This window comes from Oncorhynchus clarkii, chromosome 9 (genome assembly GCF_045791955.1).
Source record: "Oncorhynchus clarkii lewisi isolate Uvic-CL-2024 chromosome 9, UVic_Ocla_1.0, whole genome shotgun sequence".
Taxonomy (NCBI): domain Eukaryota; kingdom Metazoa; phylum Chordata; class Actinopteri; order Salmoniformes; family Salmonidae; genus Oncorhynchus; species Oncorhynchus clarkii.
The window spans coordinates 58,177,205-58,201,167 of NC_092155.1; the positions used below are offsets into that span (position 1 = coordinate 58,177,205).

Here is a 23,963-nt window from a genome sequence, read left to right on the forward strand (position 1 = left end):
CTTAATGTTGATAAAGTATTATTATTTCTTCACATTATAAGCGCAGCAATGCGCACATGGCAGTCGGCTACACGCGAACGTTACAAAATGCAATTAGCGGGAACACACCATTCTAAAAAGCGCACGGCCCATGTGAGCAGTTTCATGTGACATAGATGTAAATATCCATTCGAAATTTTGAAAGAGGGAAGCTCTAAAGATGCAACAACTAGCATTGGTAGCTAATATGACTAGGATTGTGTCTTTGCCTGCTGAATAATGAAAGTTGATTTGAAAACCAATAGAACAATAGAAAATGCTGGCTTCAATTACTTAAGTGTTTATAAAATAATTCCCTTAACATAGGCAAGCAGCTTGGTGAGAAGGCAACAACTGTTGGCGCAATTATTAGAAAATGGAAGATGAAGATCTTCAAGATGAAGGTCAATCACCCTCGGTCTGGGGCTCCATGCAAGATCTCACCTCGTGGGGCATCAATGATCATGAGGAAGGTGAAGGATCAGCCCAGAACTACACGGCAGGACCTGGTCGATGACCTGAAGAGAGCTGGGACCACAGTCTCAAAGAAAACCATTAGTAACACACTACGCCGTCATGGATTAAAATCCTGCAGTGCACGCAAGGTCCCCCTGCTCAAGCCAGCGCATGTCCAGGCCCGTCTGAAGTTTGCCAATGACCATCTGGATGATCCAGAGGAGGAATGGGAGAAGGTCATGTGGTCTGATGAGACAAAAATAGAGCTTTTTGGTCTAAACTCCACTCGCTGTGTTTGGAGGAAGAAGAAGGTTGAGTACAACCTCAAGAATACCATCCCAACCGTGAAGCATGGAGGTGGAAACATCATTTTTTGGGGATGCTTTTCTGCAAAGGGGGCAGGACGACTGCACCGTATTGAGGGGAGGATGGGTGGGGCCATGTACCGCGAGATCTTGGCCAACAACCTCCTTCCCTCAGTAAGAGCATTGAAGATGGGTCGTGGCTGGGTCTTCCAGCATGACAATGACCCGAAACACACAGCCAGGGCAACTAACGCGAACGTAAATTGCAAATGAATTACTTAAAAATCATACAATGTTATTTTCTGAATTTTTGTTTTAGATTCCGTCTCTCACAGTTGAAGTGTACCTATGATCAAAATTGAGGACCTCTAATGCTTTGTAAGTAGGAAAACCTGCAAAATCGGCAGTGGATCAAATACTTGTTCTCCCCACTGTATATAATAGAAATATCTTTGCATCGTTTACTATTTTGATTTTGTTAAATCAATGTAACTGTTGGGAGTTCAGGTGTTTGACAGGTGACAAGATGCATTGTCATCAAACTATGGATATATTCTGCAATGAGTTAATATGGCTTTGAATCTGCCACACAACAAATCAACAAGTTAGTTTTGAATTGCTTAACAAAGTAGAGCAGTCTGACAATAGGAATTTTAAGAGATTTCACCTCGTTCATAAAGTTGGCAGAAATTATAAGGGATTAAATATAGACCTCCACCAGCTAAAGGAAGATCTGGTAAAATAAGGGTCGGTTGCTAAAATAAGGGTCGGTAAACTTTCCAAGAAATTTCCTGAATTTTTTGGGAAATTTTACATGGGAAAGTTAAGCACGGGAATTTGGGGAATTTGACTTAAGTTAGCTTATAACAGTGAACCACCTTTGTGGGATACACAAGGCAATTCTAGGTCTAGTGGCATATTTTGGTTAAACTATTCCCAATTCAATGGAAATGCAAACCTCTGCATGCACAGTGCATTCTTCCATCACACGTATAGCTGATTCTATTGGGCCCACACAACTACACTGGCTGAGCCAGGGACTACATGCTTTCTGATAGGTTGATTACAATACTGGGTGGGGTGAATATATTTTATATGACATACATGATTTTTTGTTAACTAGTAAATATAGTAGCCTACAGCAGTGTGTTTAAATCATTTCTAACTTTTGAACAATTTCTGCAAGTTAGTTTTTGCTACCATGTGGGTTTTAGCTTGCTTGAGCCTGCTAACTGAGTGTTAATTCACCTGTTTCATTTTAAAACATTTATCTTACAAAAGGAATTGTTTAATCTAACTGCTTAAATATTTATCTGTATATGTTTTTTTTTTACTCATTTTGTTCTAATCTTTACAGGAAAATGCCACGAGCACTATCTGATGTGGAGACATTTCACTGCAGCTAATGTTGAAGGAAAAGCTATGTACATTTGCAAATACTGTGCCAAATCATGTGAAGAATGCAACAAAGATGCAAAATCATCTGGCCAAGTACATAAAGTTCCCGCAGCACTCACAACAAGCAACCTCTGACAAAAGTCCCTCTACTTCTATTTGAGGTGTAAATGGTGAATCAGACACCTTATCAATAGCAACAGCTCATTGTCCTCCTGGAATCAGAACTTTTTTTGGAACGTAGTTAGAGAAATTACTCTTGCTCGAGCTGTGTACAGTATGCAACTGGTTCACCTCTGATGGTCACAGGCAATGTGTATTGGAAGAGATTTCTGAATGTTCTTCGCCCAGCATACCCCTCCAACCAGATATGCTTTATCTACTCATTTGCTGGATGCAGAGTTCAGAGTTCAAGTGAAGGTCAAGCAAATCGTAGAGAAAGCAGACTGTATTGCAATCATCTCTGATGGGTGGTTGAATATTTGTGGGCAAGGAATAATTAACTACATCATCTCCACCCTTTAACCAGTATTTTACAAGAGCACAGACACAAGGGACAACAGACACACCAGTCTCTACATTGCAGATGAGCTGAAGGCAGTCATCAATGACCTTGGTATTTAAACTGGTGACAAGAGAGCCAAGGAAATAGTTAGGTATGTGAAGGGTCATCAAGTTATAGCAGCAATCTACCTCACCAAGAAAAGTGAGAAGAGTAAGAGCACCACATTGAAGATGCCCAGCAACACCCATTGGGATGGTGTTGTCATCATGTTTGACAGTCTCCTGGAGGGGAAGGAGTCTCTCCAAGAAATGGCCATATCACTGGCCGATACGGCCGATATGGCCGATACGGAAAGCCCCATCAAGAGGATCCTCCTGGATGATGTATTTTGGGGGAAGAGTGATAAGCAGCCTAAAACTCCTGAAACCTATAGCAGTAGCCAATGCATGGATTGAGGGAGACAATGCCATTCTGTCTGATGTTCAGACTGCTTGCAGATGTTAGAGAAGAAACATGTACTCCCCTGCCCACTTCACTGTTGCTCCAAGGAGAAACTGCAGTTCTGAAATACATCAAAATACGTGACGACGTCTGCCTGAAGCCCATACACCAAGTATGCTGGCAAGAGCATCCTGTCTGGTGCAGAGATCCACAAGGCCTATGGTGTCATCACTACCTTGCCCTCATCCAGGCCACAGTGGCGAGACAAGGTTCTTGGCAGTCTGGTGAAGTACACTTCCAAGCAAGGGCTTTGTGATGGAAATTAGACATGTTGGCACAACTGCCATATTGCATCAGCCACCTGGTGGAAAGGACTTTGTAGGTCTGAGGCTCTTTCCCCTGTTGCCTCCATCCTCCAAATCCCAACAACATCCGTCGCTTCAGATCGCAACTGGTCCCTGTTTGGGAACACACACACACCAAAGCATGCAACAGGCTCACCAATACAAGGGTTGAAAAATTGGTGGCCATCCAGGCAAATGAGGCTTTTTGAGCCTGACAACAAGCCATCCTCAACAAGGTTGGAAAGTAACAGTCAAGATGAAGCCTCAGAGTCTGATGTTCAAGAGGTGGACATTGAGGTCCTGGGAGAAGACATGGAAGCCTGAGAGGAAGACAACCAAAGCTTTAGTTTCTAGACTTTACAGATGTATGTTGAAAACTTATTTGGGAGATGCGATGGATCATTGGGGATCATTCAACATTCCATTTATTTTGTTGTTCAAAGAAATCCTTCCACGTGAACTCGTGTAATAATGGAGCTGTGAGTCGGGAAGCAGGTGAACATTTAATAAAACAACAAAACCAGGAAGGAGACAATTCCATGTGGCTACACACCAGTACACAAAAATAATACCAACTGGTGAGTGAACATAAGAGAGTGACATAAAGGGGAGGAAATTATGATGGTAATGAAGTCCAGGTGTGAATCATAAATGATTAACAGGTGGGCGTAATGAGGAGTGCCAGGTATGCGTAATGATGAATGCCAGGACCAGTGGTTAGTATTCTGGCTACATCGTACGCCGGAGGGGAGGAGCAGATGCAGAGTGCCTATGTCCAGTTTCTGTGTTCTTTTGCCCATCTTAATCCTTTATTTGTATTGGCCAGTCTGAGATTCCAAGCAATTCTGCTTAGAAGGCCAGCATCCCGGAGTCGCCTCTTCACTGTTGACGTTGAGACTGGTATTTTGCAGGTACTTCTTAATGAAGCTGCCAGTTGAGGACTTGTGAGGCGTCTGTTTCTCAAACTAGATACTAAATGTACTTGTCCTCTTGCTCAGTTGTGCATCAGGGCCTCTCACTCCTCTTTCTATTCTGGTTTGAAAGGGTTTGAGCTGTTCTGTGAAGGGAGTAGTACACAGCGTTGTTTGAGATCTTCAGTTTCTTGGCAATTCCTCGCATGGAATAGCCTTCATTTCTCAGAACAAGTATAGACTGACGAGTTTCAGAAGAAAGTGCTTTGTTTCTGGACATTTTCAGCCTGTAATCGAACCCACAAATGCTGATGTTCCAGATACTCAACAAGTCTAAAAGCCAGTTTTATTGCTTCTTTAAATCAGAACAACAGTTTTCAGCTGTGCAAACATAATTGCAAAATAGTTTTCTAATGATCAATTACCCTTTTAAAATTATCAACTTGGATTAGCTAACAACATGCCATTGGAACACAGAAGTGATGGTTGCTGATAATGGGCCTCTGTACGCCTAGATATTAGATATTCCATTTAAAAAAATGTTTCCATTTACAATAGTCATTTACAACATTAACAATGTCTGCACTGTATTTCTGATCAATTTCATGTTATTTTAATGGACAATTTTTTTAAAACTTTTCTTTCAAAAACAAGGACATTTCTAAATGTCCCCAAACTTTTGAACGGTAGTGCATTTCCGTTAATTCCCATAAATTCCCACAGAAAGTTTCCACCTCTGAATATTCCTGAAAATGTGCAACCCTAGTCGCTAATAATCATCTAGGTAGCTATCTAGCTAGATAAATGGTCAGCATGTGAAGCAGCGCACTGTTTGTCCAGGCTACTGATATTGCCTGGGTTGTTCAGCATACAAAACTACTTGATGATCAATGACTGTCAACAGTTACATGCAGTTCGACACTGAGGAAGAGGACGCATCAGTTGTCACAAAATATTAGGTCTTTTCGGAAGGTAAAAAGAAAGTAAAATGAGCAAAACAATTTAGTGAACAGGCGATTCATAAGATTTTCTGACCGATGCGTGATACATTTGGATAGGTTTGAGGTCCCTCAGACCTTGCATTTGCATTTGAACCGGGGACTGATGCGTATCGGTGAATCGTTACATCTCTACCTATAGTACTATTAAAACATATATATATTAAAAAATTCAAAATTAAATTTTAAAAAAAGAGCCCATTTGGAGAAAAGAGAATGCATTTAAAAATGTATTTTCTACAGCTGACAGCTCTTTCTTCACTTGGACATTGAGCCTAGAAAATGCCCAGACTGGTCCTTGAGGACTCATAAAAATATTTAAAAAATGGCTGTTCTAGATGTTGTGTCAATGGGATAAAGGAGCTTGCTGTTAATTTAAGAGACAATACACAGCCCTTCATCTGACTAAGCTTGGTGAGTGTCAGTTAGTGCTCCTCCATGCATTCCTCTGTTAATTTCCCGTAAGTGGGAAGGCCAGGCTCTCTCTTGCTCTCCCTGGCCTGCCATGGACTCAACTTACCCCGGCCCTGGCCCAGCCACAGCAGCTGGGGCTGTTTGGACAACCTGGTACAGGAAGTTCCGGAGAGGAGTTCTTCCTGTGGACCTCCAGGATCGAGACGGGTCATGGAGCCCAAGTGAGATCCTGGCATTATGTTTCAGTAAATGTACAGTACACTATTTGTAAAGGCATAGCTTGCAGTTAATGTATGACATTCAGATTCAGTCATTTGTTTCACCACTTCTGCATCTTTAGTCTTAAACCTCTGGATTAAAGCACCTCCATTGGCCTAGGGCCAATCACGTGTTTATTGTAGAGGATGAGCACAGTGGTAGTCAAAAAACAGTGGTGGTCAACTATATCTAAATGGATTTCAATTCAGGAAGTGCATTGATATTCAACTTGTGAACTGAATAGCACATGGTTATTCTGGCATTGACAGTGAAATGTCATTGAATCCAACCCTGGTGATCAGGAAGCCTTATCATGCACCACTCTGCTATTGTTATTGATGCCGAGCAGAGAGCAGGTAATGTTGACACTTTGGGCTGCCTGTCTCCTACCATGATAGCTGAGGGGAATGCCATCCAGTGCCAGTCCCATTCCATTCCATTCAATTATCTTTCTGTTTCAGAGTAATACAAAGCACATGTGGGGCTTCTGAACATGATGGGCTTGTGTCTGTCCAATTGAGTTTTCCATTCAGACATTCAGGAAAAGTAGACAATCTGCAGAGCGAAGCTGTGCTCCTGCCTGGTTACAAAAGCAACAAGTCTCAACACGTGTTCCATTCCAAAGAAAGAACTGCAAAACATTCAGCACAAACACAACACACCTTCGCCAATGATGATAGTAAATGTGGGAATAAAAAAAACTGTTGCATGCGTTATGCAAAGAAGAGCAACTACCTATGCTGTGCCTGTGCTATAAACAGATGTCAGTGTTCCAGTAGCTGGTGGGAAGAAGTGCAACATGAAAGTAGAATATGCAGAGACTTGAGCCTAGGTTAGTGCTTTTCCATCATGAAAATAAGTTGAGCAAGCTGCACACTACACAGACCAACCAACCATCTTTAGGGTAAATCCATTTGAATTTAATCACTTTATGACAGAATCCATTTTGATTTAAACAAAACTTTCCATACATGTTTGCCCATGGAAGAAGTGGTCAGAAAGTGTATTTTTTTACCTGAATGCCAAAACATTCAGGTCAAGGTGTTCAAAGTTGACCAATTTTGCATACCATGAGACATCCATGTCTTAATCACTAGAAATTATAAACGATTGAGTTTGATAACATTTAAAACCTTATGAACAGTGTTGTCAAACGAATGGTAATTCACATTCATGCCCCTAAACGTATTGACATTTTCATTACATGTGCTAAATTAAATGTCACATACAACAGCAAACACTACCCCTGAGCCTCTCTGTGGTAAACATGTCAATAAATCTGTATAGCTCACATATACTTAGAGGCAATGCTAATGGTATATTTTAAAGGCTGAAGGGCCCACAGCCTTTCAGAGAATTTAGTGATATTAGGCTGCAGTAGTGAAGCTTTTAACAGTCAATGGTTAGACCATCGCTTTTATTTATATCCAACAAGTGCTAGCCAATCATTTCCAAGAGGAAGGTTGGCAGCCATTGATTAAGCGAGCCAGACCAGATGATACAATGGGCTCTTCAGTCCATGCCCGCCCACAGATCAGTAACAGAGAGGCAGGGATGGAGGCAGCCTTGACTGAATCATGACATCCCTGAATTTCCGATTAAGAAGGTTTAATGTAATTAGCTAGAGTACAGTCAGTGTAGTGTACAGCCTGGCATGAGTAGCACAGCGATGCATAACCTTAGGGATTTTAGCAAACACTTGTCTCAGCCACGAGACGTAGGCACCCTGATGAGGCTTATGCAGTGGGGAGAACAAGTATTTGATAACCTGCAAAATCGGCAGTGTTTCCTACTTACAAAGCATGTAGAGGTCTGTAATTTTGATCATAGGTACACTTCAACTGTGAGAGACGGAATCTAAAACAAAAATCACATTGTATGATTTTTAAGTAATTCAATTGAATTTTATTGCATGACATATGTATTTGATCACCTACCAACCAGTAAGAATTCCAGCTCTCACAGACCTGTTAGTTTTTCTTTAAGAAGCCCTCCTGTTCTCCACTCATTACCTGTATTAACTGCACCTGTTTGAACTCACTACCTGTATAAAAGACACCTGTCCACACACTCAATCAAACAGACTCCAACCTGGAAACATCATTCTTTGGGGATGCTTTTCTGCAAAGGGGACAAGACGACTGCACCGTATTGAGGGGAGGATGGATGGGGCCATGTATCGCGACATCTTGGCCAACAACCTCCTTCCCTCAGTAAGAGTATTGAAGATGGGTCGTGGCTGGGTCTTCCAGCATGACAACGACACAAAACACACAGCCAGGGCAACTAAGGAGTGGCTCCATAAGAAGCATCTCAAGGTCCTGGAGTGGCCTAGCCAGTCTCCAGACCTGAACCCAATAGAAATTCTTTGGAGGGAGCTGAAAGTCCGTATTGCCCAGCGACGGCCCCGAAAGCTGAAGGATCTGGAGAAGGTCTGTATGGAGGAGTGGGCCAAAATACCTGCTGCAGTGTGTGCAAACCTGGTCAAGAACTACAGGAAACGTATGATGTCTGTAATTGCAAACAAAGGTTTCTGTACCAAATATTAAGTTCTGCTTTCCTGATGTATCAAATACTTATGTCATGCAATAAAATGCTAATTAATTACTTAAATCATACAATGTGATTTTCTGGATTTTTGTTTTATATTCCGTCTCTCACAGATGAAGTGTACCTATGATAAAAATTACAGACCTCTACATGCTTTGTAAGTAGGAAAATCGGCAGTGTATCAAACACTTGTTCTGCCCACTGGAGGTTGATTGACAGGGCTGCTGCGCACCTGTATGTTGCCAGCATTCTGATTGTCATCGGTTTATTTGGTCCTAGAATGAAAAATAACAAATTAAAGCCCTTTCCGTGGTTAACACGGTTTCTTAGCCAAAGACATGAGATGGAAGGCATATCATGGCATAAAACCTTTTGAGATTTTAAGAGGAAGTTCCATGTTATGACCATGTTACCTCCAATCTTCCATGTTAAACATTACTGTGTAGGGGTAAGCAGTTGGTCCTTGTGCATTTTCTGTAAGAGGTTAAGGTCAGGAGGTGCTTTACCAACCCAACAGCCCTTTGCTAGCTTGCCAAGTAGCAAAGGACCATTAACATGGCAGGTTTAAAGCCCCTCAGAGTATGTTACTGAGTAGACAATAGGGCACCACAGGTCCCAGGGCAATGAATGACTCCAAGCCCAGTGGAAATGGCACTGCCAGTCTCATAGGGCTTGAGGTAGCCTAGGTCTAGGTCATTGTGTTTTCAATGTTTCCCTTTCTCTTCAACCTTTACCTGAAAGGGCTGTAGAGGTGCCACCAACATTATTACTTCTGACATTGTCACCACTCAGTGGGCATTCAAGTGCACTCACTTCATATATGCCTATGTAATCCCATCAGCACAAAGAACCCTGAGCAAGATGGACTGTGGTTAAAATAAACCAATATTTTTCCCTGCATGATCAAGTAAAAAACAGCATGCAACTGCCCAGGCCGCCGACACACTGCATTCCACCCACTTGCTAGTAGAGACTAGCTCCGGGAGGGCATGGAACAACAATGCCAGGGGAAGAATGTTCCATTTCACTGACAGCTCGTGTTTCATTGCGTTTATCGCGGTTTATGTGAACCAAATTAATCTTGGCATATGAGAATGAATGAGTATGGCATCAATATGATAAAAATAATTGTTTGGGCGTTTGTAGACAATTTCTCAATGACAACGGTCCAAAATGTATAGACAAACCAAAACCATTGACTAGTTAGCTACGATTAAATGGAGGACTAGAGTTTGCAATACGACATACTGGTAACATTATGATATGAATATCTTGCGTATGTAATTAGGTTTCTGCTGCATGTGGCATTGTATTTATGTATTTTGCACTGACGATCATCTAACAAAGAGGCACTCCATTGCGCATGCAACGTTAATGTGTTATTATTAAACATGGTAAGGGTCCACTGCATGGATGCAAATTAGCAAATGAATATCTACTGCTGTGATTGCAAAATACAATAAAATTATTGATCAGGGGGGTTGTTTACTGAATGTGGCTTTGCCGTTTACAACACACTTTATGACCACCGACCGTTCTAGGTCGGAACCATCTCGCTCTGCCTTCCATTCATCCGCTGCTCTCCCCTACCTGAGAAGGCTGGAAAGCGGGTGCGAAGCATTGTGACCACTGCTATTGCTGCTTCCACCAGTCCCCGATGATCCACTTCCACTTCCAGTCGATTGTCGTTTCCCAGAGAGAAGCTTTTCCACGGCGGCAAGATTTCCTGTGCGCGCCGCCTCTAGGAGTTCCTGCTCCTTCCCCATCTCGGATCGAGAAGGGGGTCGGAGGATTTGGGAAAGAGGGGGTTGGAAAGCGGGAGAAAAAATCCTTTGCGGTCCTCTACTAATCTCACAGACGTACTTGTTCTTTCAACGCCGAAGAAAACGATGGTTCCCTCCACCGCTGGATCAGTCTCTCCAGCGTTACAATTACACAGAATGTCTAATCCCCCACTGTGACTCCGGGGAAAACTTTAGTTAAGCACCACAGAGCCAAATGAAACTTCCTTCGCCCTGTTTCAAGCGCGCGTCACTTCCTCAAAACTGCCCCTATCTGACGACGTCGATCAATCAGTTTGTTCATAATCTTGCATTATTGTATTTAGTTGGTGATTATTGTATTCCATTATATTCTACTACCAATGTCGAATAACATAATAATCATATTCCTACAACTATAAAAGCACAAAATTCTTCCAGAACATTTTTCAATGTACAACATATATAAGTGCTGAAGTGCACAGTACATGATCATTACATTTACATTTTTTGTCATTTAGCAGACACTCTTATCCAGAGCGATTTACAGTTAGTGCATCCATCTTAAGATAGCTAGTTGAGACAACCACATATGACAGGCATAATAAGTACACGGGTTAGGGTTTGGTCGGCGTAGGCCGTCAATGTAAATTAGAATTAGTTCTTAACTGACTTGCCTAGTCTAAAGGTTAAATAAATAAAACACCTCCTCAATAAAGTGGCTATCAATAAAGTCAGCGCTAGAAAGGGAGGGGTGGTTCAAGGTGAGGAGGGGGATTATTTAAGATACTCTTTGAAGAGGTAGGGTTTCAGGTGCATTCAAAAGATGGACAGAGACTTTGCTGTCCTAGCTTTAGGGGATGCTGGTTCCACCATTGGGTGGTCAGGACAGAGATGAGCTTGGACTGGGCTGAGCTGCCCTCCCATAGGGGTGCAATAATAAAGGTAAAGAAATATGTTTTATTTTCACATACACTGGACAGGTGCAGGGAAATGTGCTGTTTTACATGGTCAGCCATATTAGGTCAGCACCCCTGGAGAAAAGTAGGGTTAAGTGCCTTACTCAAGGGTACAGCAACAGATGTTTCACCTTGTCAGCTCAGGTATTCGGACCCAACCTTTCGGTTACATGTCCAACGCTAACTCTCTCTTTCTCCTGACATTTTTTTTGAGAGACGCTGAAGGAGCAATCATAAAACAAAAAATATCCTTATGGGTTCCAGAGAGTTAAATGTATTTTAAAGTTAATTATCGAGGCTATTGACATATAAATATAGTTTAAAACGTCGATTACCAAATTACATTTAGTTAGAGCACTGATCATCTAAAAAATAGCCTAGTATTTTCTTTCCCATTTAAACAAACACTGTACAAGTATGACTAGTTGAATGGAAATACGCCACTGACATAAAGCACTGGACCAAATATAACGGAATATGTGCATTTTTTCTCAAATGACAAAGAAAGGACAGAATTATAATATATATATATTATAATTAAATACTTCTAATGTCACCGCCATATATATATAATTGTTGTCAATGCTCTCCCAATAAAGGACAATAGAGGGTTTAAGCCGGAAGTTGATTTCAGCAGCAGCTTCCGGCCTGAATGTTCTCCATGTTGTTTTTTTGATGATGCTTCAAAACATTTATCTTTCGCGCTTTAGCTAATATTTTGCTAAAGTAACGGTTTTATTTTTTTGATCAATAAACGTGGTACGCAGAATTTCACGAGGATAGTAAGTCACGAGGATAGTAAGTGAGCGTAGGTGGCTGTGAAGTTGTTTGCTAGCAGTTAGCTAACTTGTTGATGTTTCTCGAGTCAAACATTTCCGTTTTGACTGTTGCATAATTATACATTATATTGGTGTGGTAAGATTTCGAATGAGTTATGGCAGACCCAGCTAGGATAAAGACTGAATCCAACTCTGAGAATTCATTGGCTGCTAGAGAAAGCCCTAAAACCGAAGACACTGAAGAAGTGCCTGTGACCTCGGATGCAGACACCGAATCAAAAGATTCCTCCTCACAATCACTCAAACGCGAACACAAACAGGTAAGTAAGTGGCTTGTTAGAATAACTATATTGATACATTGTCCCTACATCCACATTCAAGATATAGTAGTATATATCTACAATCCTTTGTTTACTTTGCATGACCTGATGAAGGACTCTGTTGCTGGAGATGATGAGGATGAGGGAACCTCAGATCAACCAGCTTCCAAAAAACTAAAAGTGGAGCCTGAGAAGAAAAAGGAGAAGCGGCAAAAGGTTGACGAGGATGAGATACAGAAGATGCAGTAAGATTATGATACTGTCATTTGTGTTTGTTTGGTAACTGCACTATGACAATTATTTGTTGCAAGCATTCATACATATTTTTCCCTCTGGTGTTGTCCAGGGTTTTGGTCTCATCCTTCTCTGAGGAGCAGCTTAACCGCTATGAGATGTATAGACGCTCTGCTTTCCCCAAAGCTGCCATCAAGAGGGTAAGACCTTTAGGCACATATGTAATTATATTTAATCAGAATCAGTTCCATTTTAATATTACATTTCACTGATGCTTGTATTTCAATGTATGCTTTTCTTTACCTGGTTGATACAGCTGATACAGTCCATTACAGGATCCTCAGTCTCTCAGAATGTGGTTATCGCCATGTCTGGTATTTCCAAGGTCTTCGCTGGAGAAATAGTGGAGGAAGGTCAGTGAGGGAGACCACTGAGTTAATATTGACTAGTTGGCCAGATATGAGATCTGGATCGTTTGTCTTGTATCTTCACCAACGAAGGCTTTGAAGCATTTTGACTACTCTGACATGCTTCTCTGTTTGGTCCTGCAGCTCTGGATGTGTGTGAGAAGTGGGGGGACACGCCTCCCCTGCAGCCCAAGCACATGAGGGAGGCTGTCAGGAGGCTGAAGAGCAGAGAGCAGATCCCCAACACCAAGCACAAGAACATCCTCTTTCACTGAGCCACTCATGCCCTGCTGATTATAGATAGATCCAAGCGGTGATGTATTCACCTTTCAGATGGTGGCATCTTACACACCACTTTCATGTTCATTCTCTATTCCAATGTCCATTGGTTTGGCCATGAAGGCAAGTGCAGTATACTGTTGTCAGGAACTCCAAAGTCAACCTTTGTGTTATATTTGAGGGAATTTATTGGATAATAATAAAATGACCACAGCATCAAGGTTTGTTCCAATGTTCTAAAATATATTTTATTTGAGCTGTTGGTGAAGCATGGAAGTATCCAAAACTGGTCACTTCTAGTACTTCCTGGGAAAATGTTGTTTCAGTTAAACCATTTTATTAGACCTCAGGTCAATCATTTTGGGCCATATTTCAATAAATAAAAGGACACATTTGTTAATGATTTATCTTCTCTTGTTAGATGAAGACCAGTAAAGTCTCGTAAGATGAGCTTGTGTGTGCATGTGTCTAACTTTAAACCTGCTCACTGGCCAATAAATGCATAATACAACCACTGAGTAAATAGTCACCCACCACCCTACACTGAATATAGATAGCACACAAATAATGAAAGTTGGTTCAATAGTTTATCACTTTGAAACATTTCACATACTAATTTGGTTCACAGAACCAAGTTTAGTCTTATTCAATGATGTGATGACTTCTAAGCAAGTGTTACACAAATATTACATAATACTGTCAGAGGGCCTCCCACAACATTAGTATCAGTAAAATATCAGGGATAATCCTCTAAGTGATTCACATTAAGCAAGTGCAATTTCTAGTGAACATACCACACTTAAGTGCAAATAATCCACAAGGTATAGAGCAAAATAACAATCAGTTCAGTTACAATGCATGCACTCACTCCTTCCACAACATTGATAATATTTTTGCAAAGTCATTCTGATGACGAAGACGAAAGAAGAGAAAGCAGCCCATGTAGGGCGGTGCCGGGTGTCCCAGTCCCATCCCCATACATCATGGTAACCCAAGCAAGATAAGGGATGCAGTAGAAGTGTAATTTGACAGGCAGTGAGGAGGGAGCTGGCTGGGGGCAGAGTGGGCACCCTGCTGTGAACAGAGAGGTACTAACAGGGTTCTAAGGAGGGGGTGAGGGTTGATTTTTAGACACACTTAGTCACAGTCAACATAACTGCATCCTTCCAACTGGGGATGTACTTTTAATTCCCCATCACACTGACAGCCAAGGCCATGCCAAAAAGCAAATATCAGCAAGAAAATTGGGGCGCTGATATTATTGAGAACGGAATCACTGCTTTGTTACACTGACTGACCTTGAGGGAATTTTCAAATACAAAACATGCAGGATGGGAAAAAAACAACCATTAGACTATTTTTTTATATTCTTAGGCATTTGTACATAAAAATAAAAAACTTCCCTCTCAGAATATGGACAAAACAGACTTCCTCCTATTGCTTCATGCTACTTCCCACAATTAGAAAGTAACACTGTCATTCATATTCATATTGGAAGGCAACCAGAAAATCAGTGGCATATTATTCTGACCACCAGAGGTCTCAAGCTACCACTCAGAAGAGAGTGGAGAATGATGCTAAAAGCTCAATTGAGGGTTGCGGAGTTATTAACTTGTTAGCACTGTACCACATACACAAACACGTCTCTTGATCCATTTGAGTTTCTCACAACTCACACTTGTTTTGCGGAATGTGACTTGGATCTAAGTAACGTTACTCCAATGTCTCTCCTCTCCCTCATCAGGACCAAATACTAATCTAAATACAAAAAAAACATAAAATAATACAATTTAAATACTTCTAATGTCAACGCCACATCATACCCTAGAATTGCTACAAAAATATATTATTAAAACATAACCACATCATTAAATAATACTAGAAATTATTCCAATTAGTACAAAGGCTTCACAACTTTTACATAGTTATAGAAAGGTACCCAATGGGTGGAATACATGAACAAATTGGCATTAATGCACCTGTCAGTTTTACTGTAGATAAAATGATTAGTATTATACATATATTGTGCATATATAGACAATTAAGATTCATTATCTCTATTCTTTGATATGATGGCTGTGCCATTAGTGTTTGTTTGAAATGGCTAGTAGATACACTGTCTAATGGAAAATAATTTTTAAGAAGACAATAGCTGCAAAAAGTTAAATTCATGTTACATGCCTGTAAAAGTTAATATCAAAAGAATAACACTACATTTCATCCATGCAGTGAGGTATTAGTAAATGCCTAGAATGCGTGTTTCTCCATGCAGATGAGTGAGTTAAGGAGATCAAGTAATACTGGTCTGAGGGCAGGGTACACCTCATGTAACAAACTACATGAGTTAACGTACCGCAACAATTGTGGAACTTTTCCTCAAAAGGCATGCGTCATCTGAACATTAAACGAAGAATACAAATATAGTTTTACAGTCACAAAATGTAATACTTTTTTTATGATGCAAAGATAACACTGGGGAATGACCTGGTGTCTGAAAAAGTCTGAACAGTGTGGAGACAGTTTGCCCTACCCTCTGATACACAACCAATCAATCAAAGGGATAGATATGCAGGTTTGTCTTGTGCTCCCATTCACAGGAGCTCCATGGATACAGTGCAGTACTGCTTGAAGTCAAAGTGCTTTTCTTTCCCTACTTTTCTATTTAATACACTATGGTTCTAAACAATGGTTACATTAATGCATCTAAGATACCAGCTCCTAACTATACAGACCTACAGTTATGTACAACTATGGACAGGACCTACATACAGTGCCTTGCGAAAGTATTCGGCCCCCTTGAACTTTGCGACCTTTTGCCACATTTCAGGCTTCAAACATAAATATATAAAACTGTATTTTTTTGTGAAGAATGAACAACAAGTGGGACACAATCATGAAGTGGAACGACATTTTTTGGATATTTCAAACTTTTTTAACAAATCAAAAACTGAAAAATTGGGTGTGCAAAATTATTCAGCCCCCTTAAGGTAATACTTTGTAGCGCCACCTTTTGCTGCGATTTCAGCTGTAAGTCGCTTGGGGTATGTCTCTATCAGTTTTTCACATCGAGAGACTGAAATTTTTTCCCATTCCTCCTTGCAAAACAGTTCAGTGAGGTTGGATGGAGAGCATTTGTGAACAGCAGTTTTCAGTTCTTTCCACAGATTCTCGATTGGATTCAGGTCTGGACTTTGACTTGGCCATTCTAACACCTGGATATGTTTATTTTTGAACCATTCCATTGTAGATTTTGCCTTATGTTTTGGATCATTGTCTTGTTGGAAGACAAATCTCCGTCCCAGTCTCAGGTCTTTTGCAGACTCCATCAGGTTTTCTTCCAGAATGGTCCTGTATTTGGCTCCATCCATCTTCCCATCAATTTTAACCATCTTCCCTGTCCCTGCTGAAGAAAAGCAGGCCCAAACCATGATGCTGCCACCACCATGTTTGACAGTGGGGATGGTGTGTTCAGCTGTGTTGCTTTTACGCCAAACATAACGTTTTGCATTGTTGCCAAAAAGTTCCATTTTGGTTTCATCTGACCAGAGCACCTTCTTCCACATGTTTGGTGTGTCTCCCAGGTGGCTTGTGGCAAACTTTAAACTACACTTTTTATGGATATCTTTAAGAAATGGCTTTCTTCTTGCCACTCTTCCATAAAGGCCAGATTTGTGCAATATACGACTGATTGTTGTCCTATGGACAGAGTCTCCCACCTCAGCTGTAGATCTCTGCAGTTCATCCAGAGTGATCATGGGCCTCTTGGCTGCATCTCTGATCAGTCTTCTCCTTGTATGAGCTGAAAGTTTAGAGGGACGGCCAGGTCTTGGTAGATTTGCAGTGGTCTGATACTCCTTCCATTTCAATATTATCGCTTGCACAGTTCTCCTTGGGATGTTTAAAGCTTGGGAAATCTTTTTGTATCCAAATCCGGCTTTAAACTTCTTCACAACAGTATCTCGGACCTGCCTGGTGTGTTTCTTGTTCTTCATGATGCTCTCTGAGCTTTTAACGGACCTCTGAGACTATCACAGTGCAGGTGCATTTATACGGAGACTTGATTACACACAGGTGGATTGTATTTATCATCATTAGTCATTTAGGTCAACATTGAATCATTCAGAGATCCTCACTGAACTTCTGGAGAGAGTTTGCTGCACTGAAAGTAAAGGGGCTGAATAATTTTGCACGCCCAATTTTTCAGTTTTTGATTTGTTAAAAAAGTTTGAAATATCCAATAAATGTCGTTCCACTTCATGATTGTGTCCCACTTATTGTTGATTCTTCACAAAAAAATACAGTTTTATATCTTTATGTTTGAAGCCTGAAATGTGGCAAAAGGTCGCAAAGTTCAAGGGGGCCGAATACTTTCGCAAGGCACTGTAACATTGACAAACAGTTTTATCTTTGAAGCTTTGTGGATGTTTGTCAACCCACACACCAAGATTCCGAAAACACTAGTGATCTTCACACAGCATGCCTGACAGTGATTTGTACAGGAAAACATATCATCAACAGACATCAATTACAACTCTGACTGTTCTCTGGCATATAAGACACAGTGCATATAATTAAGCAATACGGCACAATTGGTGTGGTATATGGCCAATATACCACGGCTAAGGGCTGTTCTTATGCACAACACATTGGCCATATACCACAAACCCCCGAGGTGCCTTACTGCTATTATAAACTGGTTATCAACGTAATTAGAGGAGTAAAAATACATGTTTTGTCATACCCGTGGTATGCGATCTGATATACCACGGCCGTCAGCCAATCAGCATTCCGGGCTTTAACCACCCAGTTTATAAGACACATTTTGGCATGTGTTCTTAAAATCAAAGATAAATGGCCATTGAGTTGCAGCCCAACAATGAGTTAACTATTCTCTATGGTGGTTTAAATTAAAACTGCCTTTGTACAGCAGAAGAGAACACGCTTAGATTGTCAGATGAAACTAGTACCTGTTATGTACCTCAGAGTGTAAAGAGTGACTTCAGTGGGGCTTCTTGTTAATACAAGGGCCCCCTATGTGTTCTCTGGAAGTGAAGTTTGTACAATTCATTACAAGAGCTTGAGCTTTCGAACTACCAGGGTGGATTCCACCATTGGGTGCTCATCTTTGTTGTTTACAAATTGTCATATGCCTGGGTCCAGACATTTCATTCAGTTCCTTTACTCCCTTATTGACGCAGTGTCAGTATATCGCCCTCTGCTGGTCGGAGGAGTAAAGCGGTCACAGGTCAAACATGGGGTCGTACTTCCTGACCTCCAGGAGGAGGCGTTCTCGGTCAGTGAGGGCTTGAGAGAGGGCCAACTGAGCCTCCAATAGCTGGGACCCCAGGGATGGACTCTGGGATGGACTCTGAAGGAAAAATGTTGTCGGCTTTATTACTTTTCACTTCTAGATAACATTTCTCTGCTAGGGCAAGTAGCCAGATATCTATTCAGCTATAATTCAAATCAAATCAAATCAAATTTTATTTGTCACATACACATGGTTAGCAGATGTTAATGCGAGTGTAGCGAAATGCTTGTGCTTCTAGTTCCGACAATGCAGTAATAACAAGTAATCTAACTAACAATTCCAAAACTACTGTCTTGTACACAGTGTAAGGGGATAAAGAATATGTACATAAGGATATATGAATGAGTGATGGTACAGAGCAGCATAGGCAAGATACAGTAGATGGTATCGAGTACAGTATGTACAAATGAGATGAGTATGTAAACAAAGTGGCATAGTTTACCTGCCACTGAATACCTGCTGCCTTGATTTGGCCCCTCATAGCCTTAACAAGATAACAAGAACAGGAGAACTACAACTGTCTCGTTGGCAACAGATTCTTCAACTATTACAACAGGAATACAGGATCTGTATAAGTAGATGGTAGATGGAATTATGGACTTACCTTCATCTAATCATCCATCATTTAACTTACAGCATTCCAGCTAAGCCCTATGAGTTTGTATTTCTAAAATCAACGGTTTCACACACATTTAAGGTTAAAAAAAATATATAGCTACTGTAAGTACAATGCAACTATTGTAGGGACTGTGCTATCATAAAGAAACACCATTTATGCTACACTTTCATTTTACACAGTGGTGAGAACTAGCCTAATCCTTACTCACCCTAACACAATCATGTTTTTGTTAACAGCTTGTGCTGTCTGTTTATCTTGAGTCATTATCTTGAGTTCATTAACCCTGTAATAATCTGCAATGGGTGAGTGAGCCAGAGAGTCAGTGGTTATAGAGAATGTAAGTATTTAGGTTTTTGAATGCTCATACCGTGCTCTGCTGTGGTTGGACAGAACAAGAACTGTCTGGTTTCTCCAAACATACCACAGCACCACCTGCAGAGTCTGGGCCTGCACCACCTGCAAGACCGACAATATCTATTTAAAAAACAGATGACTCATAACTGTTATTCCATATCAATCAAGCAGTGAGAGACAAAATAATTGTAATCATAGTGATACTCAAAGGCATGTCCGTGTCCTCTCCCCCAATCACCTTTGATTCTAAACAAGCCATCATCAGAGCGCTCCAGAACCACCTGGTCTATGGTAAAGGTGGCAGGTTGGGGCTGGGGGGCCGTCGGGTAGATCTTGGGACCATCATCCTAAACAGGAATGAACTGGTTAGCTCCATGGATGGCATGGATAACAAACTAACTGTCATTTATTCAATCGGTCTCCTATGGATCGCTGTTGGGGTCTTACCACATATAAAAACCATAGGGTGCACGTCAAATGACGTTATTTGACCCCAACAGAGTTCCATAGTCTCCCTGTGCCCCCAGCTGACCTTCAGAGTGATGGTGATATTGTCCAGGCGGATCTTCATGGGCTGGACATCAGCACTGAGCTCATCCTCCAGGAAGGGCCCCAGGGTAGCCAGGGTGGAGGCCAGGAGCTCCGCCCGACAGCCCTGCACACTCAGCTCCAGGTGACCTACCAACGCAGAGAGGGGACCGTGCCGTGCTGCAGAGGGACCCATCTCTATTCGCATGCCCACCACTGGAGCTGACCTGCAGCCCTGTCTCTGTCCCAGGGTGGACCCACCTGGAGATTAGGACATCAAGGAAAGCGTGAGTTATATAGTCAGAGAATGGGTACCACAGATATGGATCCCTGCCAGTCTGTTGGTTTCCACGATGACGACTTGTGCATGTCACTTGGTTAATTGTGGGTTCTTGACTGGCTCAGGAGTCAGAGTTTTGAAGCGCAGACTCTGAAGCATGAAGGACAGACATGTTCTTCCGCTGGTGTTGTGGGTCCGGTTGTGCGGGAATGGTACTTTGATCAGGCTGCAGTTAGACGGTTGTTTCTGTCCCTCTCAAAGTGGTCTACTGCTGTGTGGGTTTGGGAGTGCCAGGTGGATCGGTTCGAGGTGATGTCTGTGAGTTGGCTGGGCTGGATATGGCAGAAATTGAGGTTGTGTTTAAGGTTGTCTTTAATGCACTTTTTGGGTCGGCCTGTCTCATGGTGCCCCTGCTGCTGCTCGCTAAAGAAGATCCTTCTTCAGAGACGATGTTGGGGCATCCTGATGGTGTGGCAGGTCCATCGGATCTGTGTCTTAATGATCTTAGCTTTAACTCTGGTGCTGTTAGATTTCTGCAGTATCTCCAGGTAGGACACCATGTCTTGCCACTGGATACCCATTATAGATCTCAAAGATTGTGTATGGAATGTCTCCAGCTGTTTGACCTGGAGACTTTACAGGTTCCAAGTTTCACAGCCATACAACAGAGTTGTGACAACTACTGCATTGTAGATTTTCATATTTGTGGAAAGTGTGATGATTTAGTATCCTGTTCCTCAGCCTCCCAATGACTGGCTTTCTTTCTGGATTCTGCTAGTTATTTATTGGTTGAGTGAGCCATCCTTGGACATGGTGCTCCTCCCAGATATGTGAGGTGGTCAAAAGAGGTTGAACAGCACCGGGCCCCAAGACACATTCTTACTTGATGCTGTTGGAGATGGGAAAGGCTTATCACCACCACAGTGGATCTGGCCTTGAATTCCATCATTGAGTAGGATGTTGACTAGTTTTTGTTGCCTAGATGCTCATAAAGATCTAAGTGGTTCGTCCAGGTGATGTTGGATGACCTTTTGGGGCATCAGGTTTATGGCTGAGGGGTCGACAGTGGATGTTCTGTTCACGTGATTGTCTAAAAGTAGCATTGAGTCTTCAGTTGTAACATTGGATCGAGAGAGTAAGATGATTACATGAGTCATTATGTGACTATATGAGTATGAGTGATTCACCGATGGAAGAGAGAAAGTAAGAGTAGGTTGGAAGCATTCTTTAACAAAAAGAACAGCTATTATTGGTGACGTTGAGCGACAGTGGCTTGTGACAGTTGTTCAGTTAGACTGATGCTACAGTAAGGTGCAGTGTCTTTAGCTAGATACGTTCTATTTCATTCTGGATGACTGTCACGAGGCATTGTTTATTATCCAAATCCAGTGAAAGCACTGCCACTGGCGGTCATCCAGAATGAAATAGAACCATCGTTTTTTTTCCCGTAACTTGAGGTTACCTGACATTTGTCTGGCCAGCAGGTCAGAGACCCTTACGTTGCCCATCTGTCTGGAGGTGAGATGCTGGACCTCCACTGCCACCACCAGGTCCTCTCCCTTCAGGTCCGCCACACAGGCAATACCACTGAGCACCAGCAACAACACAGAGGCCTGCACAGCACAGTACAAGACAAGTAGTTACCCACAATAAGAATTATGCATTACCTAACTTACAAGTACAGTATGATTGCCGAGCATCCCTCCCATGCATATACAGTGAGAGTGCTGACTAGGTCTGTGGCGGTCCTTAAATTTAGTCAGCCAGTGATTATCATGCAAATAACTGCTGGTGTTAATTGACCGTTAATTAACATAAACATGTTTATCATCTCCAGGCCTCCACACATACAAGCCACTGATGCAGACCGTTGGAACATCTACATTTTAAAAAGTCTAATCTATTTAACAAATCCATCACAATAAATCAATTATTTATTTTAGACAGGTCTAAAGAAACATGAGAAAATGTATCCTATTTCAGAAGAACAGAATAGCATATGCCTGTGGGCTACACTAGTTCATTTAGCATACAAGATTTGCTTAGAATTCCATGGCATTATTCTTATATTATTTTATTGTATGAAGAATCCATTGAACATTGCTGAATAAAATAGAAAGGATATGTTCTCCGAATGATTTCCGAGGGAGTGAACACAGGCAGCTATTCTGTGTTGAGAAACAGACCCTCCTATATACTTCATTTGGAGTTATTTATGCAACTTTAGTTGTGATGCAAATGTTAGTTATGCTATACAGTATGTTTAGATTTATTATTCATTCTAAGGCTGCATGATGCAACTCTTATGATAATTTGAAAAAAGTTTAGCTCTGCTCTGTTTCTTGCACAGGCTGCACACACAGACATCAGTCAATTTGACAAGCACTTAATAATATTCTCACCCATCAGACTATGGGTGGCCTACAACAACAAAACATTGCGAATGGAGGTTACGTGTGGTTACGTTTTTAATATGCAAGCATAGGCAGCGCATCCATTTCCCTAAAGTAAATTGAATTGCCAAAATGATATAGCCTGCTTAGCCTACTCCTGTCTATACAGAAATAAATTAAAATACAAATCATAGGAAAAACATTGTTTGGAAAGCAAATGGTTAGAAGAGAAGACAAAGAAAAGACTGATCTGTATTTTAAATAAAAATTCTCAACTTAATTGAGCAAACAACTGTATAGCCTATCTTATTGGCACCAGTGGAGATCATGGCAATATCCCCAGTGAGTGCGCATTGCACATATTCACTATTTATGACTGTTGATTCAGTGCTACTTAAGTTTGTTTTTTGACAATAATTTCCTCCTCTAGTTTCCATATTCCATTTGTGTCTACCTATCTCATAGGCCTCCCTATCTCCCTATCTCGTAGGCCTCCCTATCTCCCTATCTCGTAGGCCTCCCTATCTCGTAGGCCTTCCTATCTCCCTATCTCGTAGGCCTTCCTATCTCCCTATCTCGTAGGCCTTCCTATCTCCCTATCTCGTAGGCCTTCCTATCTCCCTATCTCGTAGGCCTTCCTATCTCCCTATCTCGTAGGCCTATTATATGGACAACGTCGTCTTTATTGATCTGTTTGTCAGTGTCACTAGAGTAGGCTACCGTGTAATTTATTGTATTAAAAAACATTCTGCTAATGTCTCCAGTCATATAGGAATACGAGCCTTAGATCATTAATATGGTTAAATCACCAGTTTGGCGAAGTAGGCTATGATTCAATGATAAATTAACAGGCACCGCATCGATTATATGCAACGCAGGACAAGCTAGATAAACTAGTAATATCATCAACCATGTGTAGTTAACTAGTGATTATGTTAAGATTGATTGTTTTTTATAAGATAAGTTTAATGCTAGCTAGCACCTTACCTTGGCTCCTTGCGGCACTCGCATAACAGGTAGACAGCCTGCCAATTAGTCTCCTTGTGAAGTGCAATGTAATCGGCCATGATCGGTGTCCAATTGTTATGATAACTTGAAATCGGCCCTAATTAATCGGCAATTCCGATTAATCGGTCGACCTCTAA

At 41.4% G+C, this 23,963-nt stretch overlaps 3 protein-coding genes across 8 annotated transcripts in view; 1 reads left to right on the forward strand and 2 right to left on the reverse strand.

The window, feature by feature from the left end:
* LOC139416615 (ankyrin repeat and SAM domain-containing protein 1A-like) overlaps positions 1-10,609 on the reverse strand; it is a 105,254-nt gene extending 94,645 nt beyond the window's left edge. For all 6 annotated transcript variants that reach the window (XM_071165490.1, XM_071165489.1, XM_071165492.1 and 3 more), the window contains exon 1: positions 10,186-10,609. In XM_071165490.1, the coding sequence (XP_071021591.1) occupies positions 10,186-10,361 (176 nt within the window). In that variant the 5' untranslated portion in view covers positions 10,362-10,609. The remainder of the gene's footprint in view (positions 1-10,185) is intronic.
* A 1,313-nt stretch (positions 10,610-11,922) lies between these two features.
* LOC139416617 (TAF11 RNA polymerase II, TATA box binding protein (TBP)-associated factor) lies at positions 11,923-13,847 on the forward strand. Its single transcript, XM_071165495.1, has 5 exons — positions 11,923-12,413; positions 12,528-12,658; positions 12,760-12,847; positions 12,964-13,060; positions 13,199-13,847. The coding sequence occupies exons 1-5, from the start codon at positions 12,249-12,251 to the stop codon at positions 13,327-13,329; spliced, it is 612 nt and encodes a 203-aa protein (XP_071021596.1). The 5' UTR covers positions 11,923-12,248; the 3' UTR covers positions 13,330-13,847.
* A 2,356-nt stretch (positions 13,848-16,203) lies between these two features.
* The window catches only part of LOC139416616 (bridge-like lipid transfer protein family member 3A), a 65,993-nt gene continuing 58,233 nt past the window's right edge, over positions 16,204-23,963 (reverse strand). Inside the window, exons 17-21 of the mRNA XM_071165494.1 lie at positions 21,888-22,038; positions 20,150-20,406; positions 19,856-19,964; positions 19,631-19,719; positions 16,204-18,701 (exon numbers count right to left, since the gene is read on the reverse strand). Of these exons, the coding sequence (XP_071021595.1) occupies positions 18,573-18,701; positions 19,631-19,719; positions 19,856-19,964; positions 20,150-20,406; positions 21,888-22,038 (735 nt within the window). The 3' untranslated portion in view covers positions 16,204-18,572. The remainder of the gene's footprint in view (positions 18,702-19,630; positions 19,720-19,855; positions 19,965-20,149; positions 20,407-21,887; positions 22,039-23,963) is intronic.